General features: G+C 56.9%; 1 protein-coding gene across 1 annotated transcript; it reads right to left on the reverse strand.

The window, feature by feature from the left end:
• Positions 1 to 10,084: 10,084 nt before the first annotated feature.
• On the reverse strand, positions 10,085 to 13,869 carry ZIC2 (Zic family member 2). The gene is made up of 3 exons (XM_061349296.1): positions 12,806 to 13,869; positions 10,917 to 11,080; positions 10,085 to 10,718 (listed from the first exon to the last, which is right to left on the reverse strand). Exons 1-3 carry the CDS (start codon positions 13,806 to 13,808, stop codon positions 10,443 to 10,445), a joined length of 1,443 nt encoding a protein of 480 aa, XP_061205280.1. The 5' UTR covers positions 13,809 to 13,869; the 3' UTR covers positions 10,085 to 10,442.
• Between the last annotated feature and the right edge of the window lie 864 nt (positions 13,870 to 14,733).

Here is a 14,733-nt window from a genome sequence, read left to right on the forward strand (position 1 = left end):
TTCTTTCGACGGCGCGTACGGGATGCCACCCCCGGTCGTGGTGGGAGCAAGGCACACCGAGGAGCTCCCGGCACAGGGGACACTGCGGAGGGGGTCGCGGGAATGCCAGGAAGCAGGAGGAGCCACAGCCCTACTCTCTCATGTCCCTCCGGCTGTAACAGATGGAGGGGCCGAGAGACCGGGATTACCCGGGTGCGGGTTGCTCAGAGGCTCCGGAGCACGGTGAACGTATTTCCCAAAGTGGCACAGTGACCGTATCCGTGTACCACACACGTTCCTCCGAGAGCTGTTGCTGGGGCAGCTCCCGGGGATTTCGCTCCTCGTTGCCGGAGTCTGGGACAGCCTCCCCGAAAACCAGAGAGCACTGTTCCTCCTCGAAGCGGCGGAGCTTTAAAGATCCCCACGGATGGGGATTTGCTCAAATGCCAGAACACTGGGCAGGGGGAAACGCGACCCGGAAAGTTCTGATTCCCCGCAGCGGGCTCAGGAACCATCACCTGCTAGCACCGCGGGTGGCAGTCCTGCGTCTCACCCGGCAGAAAAGGTTCAGGGCGGCAGGTTGCACAGCCGAAGTGAGGAGCGTGGGACCCCGCTGTCCCCACAGCGGAAGAAGCAGAGGACAGGAGGGGCGGCTCCGCGCCCATCACCGCAGACTCTGGGCTCTCCGTGTGGAGGAGAGGGAGAGGGAAGGACTGTCCCCGTGCCTGCGGGGCTGCGTGTCACAGGGCTCGGTTGAGCGAAGCCTGGAAGAGCCCTGACGCACAACCCCTTCGTAACCTGCCGAGGGCAGGGAGACGAACCGGCTTAAAATTAGAAGCAGCTCCTCGTCGCGTTGTACAACTGCGTTCACCGTGTTTCAGGGCAAGAGTCGCCTCTGGCCCTTACCAGCCATTTATCCCAACACCGATGATATAGGGATCCCTCAGGGCGAGCAGGAGCAGCCCGAAGGACTTGCCAGTGAAATCCCCTTCACTGCTCGAACCCGGGGTCCCCTGGCCCCAGAGAATCCTCAAGGCTTGTAATTAAACACAGCCCCCCCCCTGTTTTTGTTAAAACCCCGCCTAGAAGGGTTGTAGGCTCCTGCTTCTCGGAGGCAGCTGGCGGGTGCTGGCCGCTGAGCAGCAGACCGGAGCTGGCGGTCGCTCAGCCATCCCGACCAGATCAGAACCCACGGAGGAACAGACATGGGGGTGTCGCAACAAATTGTTACAAACCCGTGAAAGGAAAGTCACAAGCCGGGTGAAACAAGGAGGGCGGGAGGGGGGGGGGGGGGAAAGGGGGACGTGACGGGACGGAGGCGGGGGGACAGACGGGGACTGCCGGCACCGCAGCCCATCTGATGCAGGTACCCCAAATTCATCGGGGCACGCCCACCGCTACTGTGCAGTGTCCGACCCCCGACGGGGCGTCGGGGAAGAGGCTCACGAGGTGTTGGGGGCTGCGGGGTCTGGAAGGAGCGGGTCCTGGGCACCGACGGCGCACGTCCCTCAGGGGTCGTGGCCGCGGGCGAAGGGGGCAACGCAGCCTCCGCGGGACACCCCGCTGGGGGAGGCGAGTTAGCAAGTGCACCCGTGGTGCTCCGGCAGCCTCCACCAGCAGAACAGGACCTCACGGATTTCTTGTCGTCTTGACCAAGTTCCAGGCTTTTATTTAAGGGCTGAAAACGAGAACGTCGTCGTCTCCCCCCCCCTTTTTTTTCCATTTTGACGGGGGGGAGAACCCTGAGCCCTCCGCCTTAGCGAGTGTAGTTTGTCCAAATCGGGAAACACCCGACGCTGCGCGTCCCGGCGCTGCTCCTTCCCGGGGAGCCGGGGCTCGCAGCGGGTGCGCCGGCAGGACGCACAGCCGGCGCTCACGTCGGTCAGGGCTGGGGCAAAGTGCAGGCAGGCAGGGAACGGTGGGGCACTGGCTTCGGACAGCGGCGGTACCTGAGAGCACAGAAGAGCTCTCTAGCGCTGAAAGCCCCCTGCTGTCCTCTCCACATTTGGGCTTACGTCGGGCCCCGACGACGGGCAGTCAGTGAGCCCTTGGCACGGGGTGGGGAGGTGACCCCAGGGGACCCGAGGACTCAGGGGACTTGCAGAGCCCGCGTTCGTCAGGCGCTGGTCCTGCTCCACCCCAAGCACAGCCGCAGGGAGCCGAACGGGCTCGCCGCCTGCCTCGATCAGCGCTTCGAAGCCGCTTGGGTTAGGGGGAATTTGGAGGGGCTTAAGGAGGAGTTATTTGATCTGTTTCCTAAAGCGAATGATCCTTCAGTTTGCTTTTTCTTTCATTTCTTTATTATTTTCTCATTTAAAATTACTTTTTCCGTCTGCGTGCGTACCAAACATAAATAATTGCGGGCAGGTACGTCCCGCTCCCCTTTCTCACCTGTCATTCCCGTGACGTGGGGAAAGACTGACGGGGCCAGTGGGGAGACCATGGGCAACGGAGCTCTACCGGGTACCGTGTTCCCGGGGGAGAAAAAAAACCAAAACCAAAACCCCAGTAAGATGGGATGGAAGAAGAAGGTCTTGCAGGGAAGCCCCCTCTCAAACCCAAGTGGAGGAGTAGGCAGGAGGTCACCGGGAGGATCAGAGATTAAATCTACCTTCACCCCAATCAGAATGACAAAGCATGCCACTGTCCGTGGCGCTGAGCAGCAAGGAGGATTTTAAACCGGGTAGAAATGACTCCGGGCACTTCTACCTCTCGCAGCTCCCCTCCTCCGCTCCTTCCCCTCACCCCGAAACCTGGCGAGGAGCAGGGAACCTGCGCGGTCCCGCCGGGCATCTCCGCTGAGCAGGCCCGCTGGTTTTCCTGGGATTCCGGGATTCCCCGTTGTAAGCTCTTAAAATGAATATTGAAACCATTTTCCTCCTGGTGCCTATTCTAGCCTTGTAGCGCTGGCACGAAACAAATAGGAAAAGTGTGTTAAAGGGAGGCTTCGGTTACAGCATCCTGGCCTGACATTCCCACATATAATTAAAACCATAGCCACAATAATACATAAATAAATAACAGCAAACAGAAGGATCCATTCCTGTTACAGTCGAAATCAACTGTTTTGGCTCTGTCACTCTATTATTTCATTGGAGCGGTCCACATCGTTCAGTCCTCATTTTAATTTATTTTATTTCATTTTATTTTGGTAGGAGGGACAGCAAGGAAAGAAATGCTGCATTTGTTTTTCCTTTAAGTCCATGTTTAGTTTTAATTTTCCTGTATTTTAAAATAAACACGTTGGCTGGAGTGTGTTTGATCTTTGAGAGAAGGAAGTCTATATTGTAAAGGAATGTTCAGCAGTTTGGTATGAAAATGGGGTTGTGACTCACAGCTGCAGGCAGGAAAAAAAAGGTGTTGTGGTGTCAGCCAGAGGTGTTCAGTCTAATAACTCAAGCTGTAAACTGTATCCTCTAAAATTACTAACGCAGTAAATCACTGAGGGGTTAAAAATAGACTGAGAAGTGTAAGGAGGGTGCGTGTGTCTTTTAGAAGTTTCCTTCATGAAAATTATTTGTAATGACGGGAATTAGAAGTTTAATATCTCCCTCGTTTTCTTAAACATCAGTCTGATAGAGTTAATTGCCCCTGTACTTGGTGCATGCTCTGGGTCGTCTGCGAAGCAACAGGAACTTGAAACGCGTATTTGGGGATAGCTGGTTCATTAACCGCTTTGCCCGATTTAGAGCTGATATTGATCGCTTCGAAGGGCAAAATATTACCAAGAGGGTGCCGGGATGGCAAATCATCCTTAACCGTTTGCTATCGCAGGGAAAACCCTCCGAGCAGAGCCTCCCTCCCTCCTCCTGCGCGGCCGGGGGACTCTGCTCCGGCGAGGGGAAAGAGGCTCCTCTCCCGGTGCAGCGGCGTTTCTCCATCTCTCTTTGCACACCGGAGGGTTATCTAGTTTGCGAACGGTTGGGAAACTGGGCTTTGAAAGGAGAGCTCTCTTCCAGTTTAACTGCTGGGTTCGCAGCATGGTCTGGGAGAGGAGGGAATAAAATTAAATAAACGACGCAAAAAAACAACTCCGGTGTCATCTGCAGCGTTCTGCTGGGAAGGAATGGAGGGAGTAATGAAGCAGAAATCCAAAAGGTGGATCCCAGGTCGAGATATCGCCTCTCAGAAGAGCTTTTCCCCGCTTTGAGTAGTGTTTGCCTTCGCTGCGCCGTCTCATGGAAACGACATGCGGGCGGCGGCAGCCGGGGGGTTGGCTGCGCCTTGGCTGCTGCGGAAAGTAACTTGCTGGCGAGATTTCCAACGGGAGAGGAGTTCAGGGATTGGAAAGCAAATAAGCAAAATTGGGTAAAATAAGGCAAAATAAAATTAAACAAAACAAAAGAAAATTAAACCAAACCAGGGGCGAAATTGCCCTACAGAGGTCAGCAAATGTTTACGGTGGAAACAAGAATTCAACAACAATTAAAAGCTGGAAGTCGCGTTCATTAGTATTCAGGACAGAGGATCTAGCTTTTATGTTTATCTTTCTCCGCGGATCAATATTGTAGCAGCATGCGCCGGGAAGGAGCAGAAATCTGGCCACTGCATGCGGCTGACCTTTCCCTCTCTCCCTACAGGTCACATCGTCTTCATCAAAACAGGTCATCTCGTCTTCAGAACGATCATCACCTAATGCAGCCGCAGCCACGGCTCTCATTAAAACCCGTATTTAATCTAGGGGCTGTGACTAAGAATCAAAGGAGAAGAGCTGTTTGCCCACACAGAGGAATTAGTGCTGTAGGAGGAAGGGAAGGGAGGAAAAAAAAAAAAAAAAGAAAAGAAAAAAAAAAAGAAGTTGGAAAGAAAATTGCTCTCTTTTTTTTTTTTTTTTCCCCTTTTCTGTCTTTCCTGTCACAAACTGCTTTATATCGCGACACACCGGACCCACACATACGCGCGTCTCCTGCGGAGGTTCCGCGGCAAGCGCCTGGACGGTCGGTGGGTCGGGCCGGGATCAGGGACGCCCCGGTCCCGTCCACCCCCGGCGGCCCCACGACACCCGCGGAGCACCTCGGGGCGGTGTCGGGGCGACCCAAGCCAGCCTGCTCAGGGCAAGGCACCCCGGATCCCCCCTCTCAGTCACCTACTGGACCTTGAGTTACTTTCTCCCTATCTCCCTTCTCGCTTCTGTTGCCGGTTATTTTCTTTTTAACACCAAAAGAGCGTCCCCTCCCCTCCGGGACGCAACAGCTGGGTCCCAGGAGTGGGGACCGGAGGAGCAGCGCTTGCTCCGCGTCGGGTCCCGCCGCTCGGCCTTGCCAGGTCCTCTTTGGAAAGCGCCTGGTGCCATGGGCGAGAGGCGCGGGGACACCCGCTAGTGTTTCCTGCCCCGCGAGGAAGTGGGGTCGGTGGTCTTTTCGGTGCCGCGCTTTCTCCCCTCGGGACAGGGCACAGCAGTGGGGCAGCCACTTTGAAGTACTGTTAAATACATGAAACCTCTGGCAAAGTTCCTTCCTCTCCGGTCATTTTCCCTCTTTCCTTCTTTTCTCCTCTCTTCTCTCCTATCTCTCTCTTTTCTCTCTCTCTCCCTTCTTTCCCCCCCAAGTATTAAAGGCAGACAAACCCTCTAGCCTGATTGCCCTCCTCCCCAACCCCCCCAAAAAAGAAAGAAAAAAGAAAAGAAAGTGTGTGGGGAGACATCCCAAAGCACTTTGGGAGGGTGGGGGGCACCGTGCCCTGCAGGGTGGGACAAGAGTTTTTTGCTTGCTCTGCTGCTAAAACGTGGCTCCTTCCCCGAGCATCTGACTCTGGGGGAAAAAAAAAAAAATAAATAAAAAAAAATTTTCTTTTAAAGGAAGAACAAAAGGGGAAAATAAAAAAAAAAAAAAAGGAAGAAAAAAAAGGGGGGGGGGAGCGACCCACGAGATTGAAAAACACCAATAAAATAAGCCCTAACCGTGCACGGAGATGGCAAGCACACGTACCTCGCTGTGCCCGGAGTACGCCTCGCGCGCACGTGTGGCCGGGGAGAGGTTTGGGGAGCCTGTTATGTCTTCATAGCGGGCAGGAAACGTGTGCGAGTTTCTGAAAACAAAGGGGGAAACTTAAAAGGCCGTTCGGGGTTTGGGGAGGTCTGGCCGGAACCGAGCGGAGCGTCTGCAGCCCCCCCCCCCGGGCAGGGGCAGCCCCTTGCCCGCCGCGGAACCCAGCCGGCACCGGTACCGGCAGCGGCAGCGCCGGGCTCGGCAGCGCTCCGCTCCAAGCTTCGGGAGAGACGTGCCCTTAATGTATTTTGTATTTGATTTAGTTCGGTTTGGGCTGTTGTCACCCCTGGTTGGTGGGAGGTTGAGATGGGTTTGGGGTTTATTTAGCCCCCGCCGGCGGCAGCACAAAGCCGGCAGAACAGCCAGGCCAGGTGAAAAAGCGGGTTTTGCTCGATACGGGCAGTGGGGGCAGGTAGAGGCAGGGGGTGAGCTGCCCCCCTATTGCGAATGCGTGGGGCAGAGCACAGCTTGCTCTATGGACGGTGCCTCAATTCCTGAATTTCTTTCTTTATTTTTTTTTCTTTTTTTGGCCTGGGAAGAGAGCCTGAGGAGAAAGCAATTCCCAGGAAAACCACTCCGCCTTTTTAGGGGGTCTGCAGGCAGTCAGGAGACAATTTTATGATTAATAATAATACTAACCATAAAAACTGAACCCCACACTCCACGCTGGTTTTCACGGTATAAACCAAGAGTCACACCGCCGGAGGAGAATCGGACAAGTGGGGCTGTCGCAGCCGGGCACGAGGTACCGGGGGGGAGAGCAGTGCCGTGCCCCCCCTTACCCACCGGCGCGACCCGGGAGCCGTCGGGGCAGCGCCGTCGGAGACTGCGAGCCGGCGGCCGGGGCACCCACCCTCTGCGGCTGGACATAGAGAGGGGGTGGGGAATGCTGGGGGACCCCACGGCCTTACGCCAGGTTGGTCCCCAGGTTGCCTCCAGGGCTGGGGCAGGGAAGTGTGGAAAGCTCAGGCTCAGTGTTGGAGACAAAGGGAGAAATATTGGCATGGGGAGAATTGGGGTGAGGGGGGACGAGTTGGAGGAGGGGGAGAACTGAGGGGTGCAGAGGAGGATTCCAGGGCCAGCGGTCCCTCAGCCCAGGCCACCCGCGCACAAGGCTGAGAGGCGGGTCTCGGCTGCCCTCCCCCCAAAAAAAACCCAACCCCTGAACCCGATGAATTACCGCTCTCCCTTAAGCGTGGCAGGGCCGCGCCGGGGTCAGGGCCCGAGGGAGGCGGGCAGAGAGGGGCTGCGAGCTGGATGCGCCAAGGCAAGGGTCAAGTTCAGGGCCAGCCTGAGTAGGACGAGGAAGTGTGTGTGGGGGGGGGGGGGCTAACTCACGGCCACGAACGCCGCGTCCCCTTCCCCAGACGGGCCGGGAGAGCGGCATCGCTGGCCGGAGGGAGCGGCGCTGCCCTCGTTGCCACACGACCTGTGCTTCGGGCCGGGGAGGGCGCCGCCTGCTCTGCGCATCCCGCTACCGGGGGTCGAGGGGAAATCAGCAGCAGGGGCACCCCGAAAACAGAAACGTCTCTTAGGGGAGGGAGAAAGGAGAGACTAGCTCCGGGGCTCTTCTCTCCGGCCGGAGCGGGGGGACAGCCAAGAGGGGTCCGTCGCCTTGGAGCAGGGCTGCCTGCGTGTTCCCAAGCCCGGGAGGGAATTTTAGGCAGGCGGGGGCTGGCAGCACGAGCAGGGCTCCGAAGCGGGACCCCAGTTTGGTTTTTCGGCAGCGGGAAGGCCGTCAGGACAAAGAGGGATCCTCGCAGCTGCATTTCCTATGGATTTCTCCAAGGGGCAGGCGGCATATGCCAATGATTTTAATAAATATTTTTTTGGCGTAATATTATTACTGAACATAAATTAGGTTTTAATAGCCGTTTGATTGCCCGGGGAGCCTGCCGGGTGTGCGGGGATGGCAGCGCTGGGAGGGGCGCGGCCACGAAAGAAGCTCCATCTCCACTCCGCATCTAAACTCCGTTGGCAGCGGCGGGACAGGGGGGTCATTCCCTTCCCTCTTCCTCTCTCCCTGGGTGTAGGTAACCCCCACCGCACCCCGGAAGTGGCAGGGCCCCGTATACACTCGTCCCTCCGCCTATCTTCCCTCCAGCTGCTTGGAACATCTCTATTGCTATTTGAACATGAGGGACAAAGCCCAAAGCCCCAAAACCTCAGACCGACGACCTGCCCGGGGGGGGCGGCAGTGGGGTCTGCCCGGTGAGAGGATCCAAGGGCTCTCCCCGCCTGCATAAGCTGCCGCTGAAGGCAGCGCAGCCACCGCAGGGCGCTCGGAGTCCGGCTCACGACGCTGCATCCTCGCAGGGCATAAATTCGGTCGCTTGGCGAGGCCGAACTTTTTCCACGTTTTCCCTGCCGCTGCCATCCTCCCTGTGCGACGGGGAGTGCTCGGAGAGCCGCTGCCTGCCGGACCCAAAAGAGCCGTTCTACCGGCCGGGCCCCGACGGCGCCCGCGGAGAGCAGTGCTGGGCCAGAACTGCGAGGAAAAGGCATCTCCCGGAGGCTCCTGGTCCCTCGCTGAGGACGTCTGGCAACCCAAAACGCTCCCCGGGCTATTAGCAAAAAAAAGAGAGAGGGGGGAGGAACAAAAAACATCTCGAAGGGAAATGTGAGCTCTCTGGAATCGCTGCTTTCTCCTCTCCAAGGCTGGAGGGAGGCTAACAAAAATACGAGAAGAACACGGTTTAAGGCTCAAAGCAGCCCTGAGCAGAGCTTAAAGCCTGGCTGTTGCCCCTCCACCTCCGTCCCGTAGCACCCCTCTTTCGTCACCTCGCGGGGTACCGGGAACGAAGGGAAAGACGGAGTCAGGAGGAAGGCGAAGGAAGCTGCACTGTTGCCGGGTGAAACTCTTCCTAAAGAAGATTCCTGCCTTGCTATTCATTCGGGGAATACGGAAAAGCGCACCCTTTTCTTTTAGCCCAGAGGCTTCCCGAATTTATTTATATATATATATATATATATATATCGCTCAAAAAATAACGAAATCTTAGCATTCTAGTAGCCTGCAGATTTTTATAAACAATTTTTTTCACAGTCGCCGCTCAGGCTATCACTCGCTTTACGGCAGGTTTCAGAGAGCTTTTGTCACAAAAAAGGAATCAGGCCGTGCAGTTTCAACACGTTTTATTATATTTCTGTATGCATTACTCTCAAAACATATCACAAGAAATGATGAAACCACTTAAACCTTCAAATAAAAAATCTGAAACAGTTTATGCTCACAATTGTACATATTTATAGTTAAGAAACATTCTTTATAAATACTGTTTCCTCTGTAGCAAGTTAATACCATAATTTAATTACAAATGGATAAATATGGTAACAGGTATTTACAGGAGGAAGGGTGTTATTACGGAAAAGCTAACGGCACAACGTTTATTTTTTCCTCACAATCTTCCGAACAGGAACTAACAAATTGAACTTGCAAAAGCACTAAAACATCACATGTAAACCCAGCTAACAGAAAAATACATTCACAAGCGTTGTTGTTCATGTGTGTGTCTGTGAGTAACAGAATGGAGACTTTGGCACGGTATTTCTTCCCCAGTCTATAGTCGAAATGCAGTGTACAATCAAGTTGCCTCTTAAAAAGGAACACAATATTCAAGATATCACGATTACAAAAAGAAACCATTTTTTCTTCCACGTTACTTTTTTTTTCTTTTCTTTTTTTTTTTTTTTTTCCAAGAGGGAAACTAAAAAAGGAGGAGAGAGGGAGATGGGGAGGGGGAGCGGTAGGAAAAGAAACAAGTCCATCACTTTTTTTTGGGAGGGAGGAAGAGAGGGGGAAAAAAAAAGGAAGAAAAAAAAAAAAAGAAAGAAGAAGGGGACCAATCCGCGGTTTACAAACGGGACGAACTTCTATACACCAAGAATCCAGGAAAACTTCGCTCCCCCCTCGCCGGAGGAAGGAGAGGGCCGCTATGTACACAGTTGGTGGGGTGGGAGGGCGCTGGCCGCTCCGGGCGGGGAGGCGCAGGGGCCGGGGCAGTTAAGTCTCTGATCTTTTGTCTGGAGGCTCCGGAGGGAGAGTTGCTTTCCGCCGGCTGGAGAAGCTTTTTGCTGGGTGCTGTGGCTGGTGGCTTTTGGGGTTGGGTTTTCCCCCCTCTCTCTTTCTCTTCCCTTTCCGTTCTTCTATGTATTTACTCATTCTCTTGCGTTTCTCAGGAGATAGGTTTAGAGTAAATTTTTTTGCTGGTTCAAAATGTTCTCAAAAAGAAATTCAGGGAAAAAAAATCCAACAACAAAAAAACAGAAAAAAGGCGCGAAGGCGGGAGGGGTGTGGAGAGATAAGGACCCCCGTCCCCATCCTGCTCGGCCCTCATTTCGCTGCCAGCGGATGCGGCGGCATTTCCCAGCGCGTCTCCGGCGGGCTTTCTCCCTCCTACCCTCTGCCGCCGCCGCTGCCACTGGGGCCGGGAGGGGAGGGCGCTGCGGGGCCGTGCAGAGCAGTCCTGCGGGGCCCTACACGTACCACTCGTTGAAGTTGGAGGATAGGCCGCTGTGGCCGCCGCCACCGCCGCCGCCGCTGCCACCGCCGCCGCTGCCGCCCCGGTGCACGGCGGACACTGCCGCCGCCGCCGCCGCTGCTGCCGCCGCCGCCGCCGCCGCCGCCGGGGAGAGATTGCTAGTGCTCTGCGACTCGGCGCTAGGGGACACCAGCCCCGGGGGGGTGGAGGACTCGTAGCCGGAGCTGGCGGCCGGGGAGGACTCGGAGCCTTGCGGGGACGACTCGTGCACCTGGGGGGCAAAGGCAACACGGCCCGGTGGAGGGGGGATGGGGAGGCCGCCGCCACCGCCCCCCGGGCGCTCCCCCCGCCGCCGGCCCGGCCCGCCGCCGCCCCTGGGCCCCGCGCCCGCCGCCCGCCGCCCCGACGGGGCGCCCGGCACGGGGCGGCCGCCCTCCCTCCTCCCGCCGCCGGCTGCGGGGCTGGGTACCTTCATGTGCTTCCGCAGGGAGCTGGGGTGAGTGTAGGACTTGTCGCACATCTTGCACAGGTAGGGCTTGTCCGAGGTGTGGACGTGCATGTGCTTCTTGCGGTCGCTGCTGTTGGCGAAGCGCCGGTCGCAGCCTTCAAACTCGCACTGGAAGGGCTTCTCGCCTGCAAGAAAGTGGCGGGGCTGAGCGCGGCCGAACCCGCGCAAAGACCGCGCAGCACCGCGTTCGACTCCTCGAGGCTTACCCCTCTCCTTTCCCCGCTCCCCTCTCGCCCCCCACTCCCAGCCGCTCGGCCCAGTCACTTCCCCGAGCGAGAGGCCGGGTTTGACCTTGCTCCCTCTTGGTTTTCCTACCAACACACACACACCCCGGGCACCCCCTGCATCTTGCTGGGTTTATTTTGACTGGGGTAGACACACAGCCGGCCCCGAAAGAGACTGAAGATCGAAAAGCGATTAAAAACAATAATTATATATATATATAAATAAATTAAAGCATGAAGCCGTTTCGCCTCAGTACCAAACCGCTCTCCTCTTAAACTGGCAACCGTTGCCATCAGATTTAAGGCCGGGCAGATCGTTTCGTGTATGGATATTGGAGATAAACGCACATCCGCTGGGAAAACTAAACGTCTGTAAAATACTTCATTTAATTTTCATCTGGATTCCTCTCGCCCGGCTGCTGCCAAGGCTCCAAATGCCGGGGAGTAATTTGGAGGTGAGAACTCCACATCCATCCACACCCCCCCCACTCCCCCTCTCCCGGCTTTGGAGGGGGAAGCATTTAACATTAAATTCCATTAGCACCTAAATTGTTTCTTAAAGACATCCGCTCAGACACAATGCCGGCAGTGCGGGCATCTCATGCAAATACATTTCTCAAATTTTAAACCTTGTTAAAGCTCGTCTCGCACCTCGCATCGGGCTTAGCACTTGAGAAATACAATAGGCCTCGGGATCCTTTTTTCGCCTTTCTCCGGGTAAATATTTAGAGTGGAAGTGGCTAAAATATTTGGCTGTCTTGTCTGAAATAGTCTGGCACGGTTCGAGCAGTAAATGAATAATAGATGAGGCGGGAGGACGCGTTTAGTTTTGTTACCCTTCGGCTTAGGCGGTTTTCCGTCAGGAAAGCCTGAGTTCCCTCTTCCACCTGATTCGGGTGGAAGTTTCCGAGCCTGAAACCCCTCCGCTCCCTATTACCTGATTTAATAAACTCTTACGAAGGCACCTTAAATCACCTCGAGTGAGACTTTAAAAACACTTTTCCCCCCCTTTTTTTTTTAAATGAGAAAATTTTATTGCCTTGCTCACACCATTTAAATTTAATGGAAAGCATTCCCAGAAAGGGGACTAATGACAGGTTTTGCCTGTATTTATATAGTTTATTTCTCCATAACCATACGTGAAAGCCACCCTCACAAGGGCTGAAGTTAGATGCAAAAACGTAGCGCATTGCAAATATCTAAGGCGTTTCTTCTGTATATGTACATGCATAAACGTGTGTGCGTGTATATGCATGCACATCTTCCCGTCTTTTAAAAGAACGGCAAAATTCACTTCGTGCTGAATTTTGCTTCCCTGCGGGAAGACCCCAGCGAGCATCGGCAGGAATCTACATAGCTCACCCCGCAAATTAAAAGAAATTGGTAAAATATCCTCTCAAAATCTGGGAAGGGGAGCGGGGAGGGAATGGGGATTCGGATGGGGAAGAAACCAAAACAAACGCAGCTGTGGGATAGAGCGGGGGGTGGGTGGTGGATATTAAACAGGATCGTTATTTTATCACTCTTATCATTTTACATCTGTCTGCCTGAGTTTCTATGTGGTTTTATACATATATATAGGCACAGGCAAAAGGGGGATAATCTGCCGAACGAAACCCGCATTACCTGTGTGCGTCCTTTTGTGAATTTTGAGGTTTTCTGATCTGGCGAAAACTTTTCCGCAGCCGGGGAAGGGGCAGGGGAAGGGTTTCTCTCCCGTGTGCACTCGGATATGATTGACCAGTTTGTATTTGGCTTTGAAGGGTTTGCCTTCCCGGGGACACTCCTCCCAGTAGCAGACGTGGTTGCTCTGCTCGGGTCCCCCAACGTGCTCCACCGAGACGTGGGTGACCAACTCGTGCATGGTGCTGAAAGTTTTATTGCAACTTTTTTTGGGGTTGTTCAGCTGCTCGGGGTCGATCCACTTGCAGATGAGCTCTTGCTTGATGCACTGCTGCCGCATGTAGCGGAAAAAGGCACCTGGGTGGTGATGGTGGTGGGCTGCCATGTTCATGCCCATATTCATATTCATGGGGCCGTACTGGTTGTGCAGCTGAGCCGCCGAGTACGGGTCAGTCCTGGGGCTGGAGACCTGGCGGTACTGATCCGACCGGGCGAACACCTCCCCCGGCAAACCCAGGCGCATCTGCCCGTTGAGGACGTTTTGGGAAGCGTGGGGGCCATGCTGGTCGTGGATGCCCGGGAAGAGAAGGTGGCTCTGAGCGTCCGTGTGCGGGTGGTGCAGGCTGCCGGCCGCAGGGCCGAAGATACCGTGCTGCCCGCCGGCCGGCGACGAGTCCCCGAAGCCGCGGCTACGAAACAAGAAGTCCCGGGTGGAGTTGAAGGGCGCTCCGGAGTAGGAGCCGACGTGGGCAGCGTGGGGGCCCAGGGCGGCGGCGGGGTAGCCGGGCGCCTGCGAGGTGAAAGCCGAGCTCTGCCCCGGGGAGAGGTCGTGGGCGCCGGCGTTGAGCTTGAAGGCGCCCATGTGCGCCGCCGCCGAATCCACGAAGCTGTTCTGCGCCGCCAGGCTCAGCTCCCGGTCCTGCATCTCCGCCGCGGCCGAGTGGTGGTGCCGGGCGAAGGTGCCCACGCCGAGGGCCGGGAACTGCGGGCCGGCGTCCAGCAGCATGGTCCGCGCCGCTCCGGGGACGCCGCCGCCGCCCCGCTACCGCTGCCGCTGCCGGGCTGCCGCCGCCGCCCGCCCGGCCCGGCGCGGGGCCGTCGCCGCTCTGCGCTGCTTCCCCCCGGCAGCCGCCGCGTCCCCCCGCCTCCGCCGAAGCCGCCCGCGCCCACACCGGCCCGCTACTGCCGCCGCCGCCGCCGGAGCCGTATCCGGAGCCAGGCAGAGCAGAGTCCAAAGGCGAGCGGAGAACCAAAGTGTATTAAAGGAGCTGAGCCGGGGGCGGGCAGGGGAGGGGAGGGGGAACAGGGGAGGGACGGGGCTGGGGACGGGGGGGGGCAAGGCTCGCCTCGCCGTTCCCTGCGGCACACACGCACACACACACACACACACACTCACACACAGAGACTCGCACACACGCCGCTCCCCCCCCCCCACTTCTCCGCCGCCGTCACCACCACCGGGATGTCACCACCGCCGCCGCCCCGCGACCCTCCCCGCCGCCTCGGGCCCCCCGCCGCCCCCCTGCCCCTGCTCTCGTTTTATCTTCAGCCGGGCATTAGCGGTGTCTCTCACGGAGAAAAAAACTTGCAGCCGCGGGTTCCCACGGAGCGAAGGGACCCAGGGCGGGGGGTGCCCCGAGCCGCGCCGCCCCTGCCCGCCGCCGCGGAGGGGCGTGGGGAGGGGACCGGGGCTGGGGGGGGGGAAGACAAGAAAGGGGGTGCCAGAGGCAGATTAAAAACAATAAGGGCGGCGATGGGGTTAGGGAGGGGAGGCGGGGGGTGGGAAGGGGCCGCGGAGAGCCGGGGCCGGAGCGGCGCGGCCGGGGCGGCGGAGTTGCAGCCCCGCTCCGCCCGCGCCCTCGCTGCCTCTCGCTCCTCTGTTTATTTCGGTGGGCGCTGCTGAGGCGGCGGCTTTTTATTTTTCTCCCCCT

Source organism: Neopsephotus bourkii, unplaced genomic scaffold (assembly GCF_033783945.1).
Source record: "Neopsephotus bourkii isolate Nb327-2 ecotype Australia unplaced genomic scaffold, CSIRO-AGI_Nbou_v1 NB_398, whole genome shotgun sequence".
NCBI classification, from domain to species: Eukaryota; Metazoa; Chordata; class Aves; order Psittaciformes; family Psittacidae; genus Neopsephotus; species Neopsephotus bourkii.

Bases quoted from the DNA above. Each gene is read 5' to 3' on its own strand.
- ZIC2 (XM_061349296.1), bottom strand. From the start codon at position 13,808: ATGCTGCTGGACGCCGGCCCGCAGTTCCCGGCCCTCGGCGTGGGCACC. The intron at 11,081-12,805 runs GTAATGCGGGTT...ACTTTCTTGCAG, and splicing joins TCACAAAAGGACGCACACAG to GCGAGAAGCCCTTCCAGTGC. The intron at 10,719-10,916 runs GTACCCAGCCCC...TTTGCCCCCCAG, and splicing joins CCCTGCGGAAGCACATGAAG to GTGCACGAGTCGTCCCCGCA.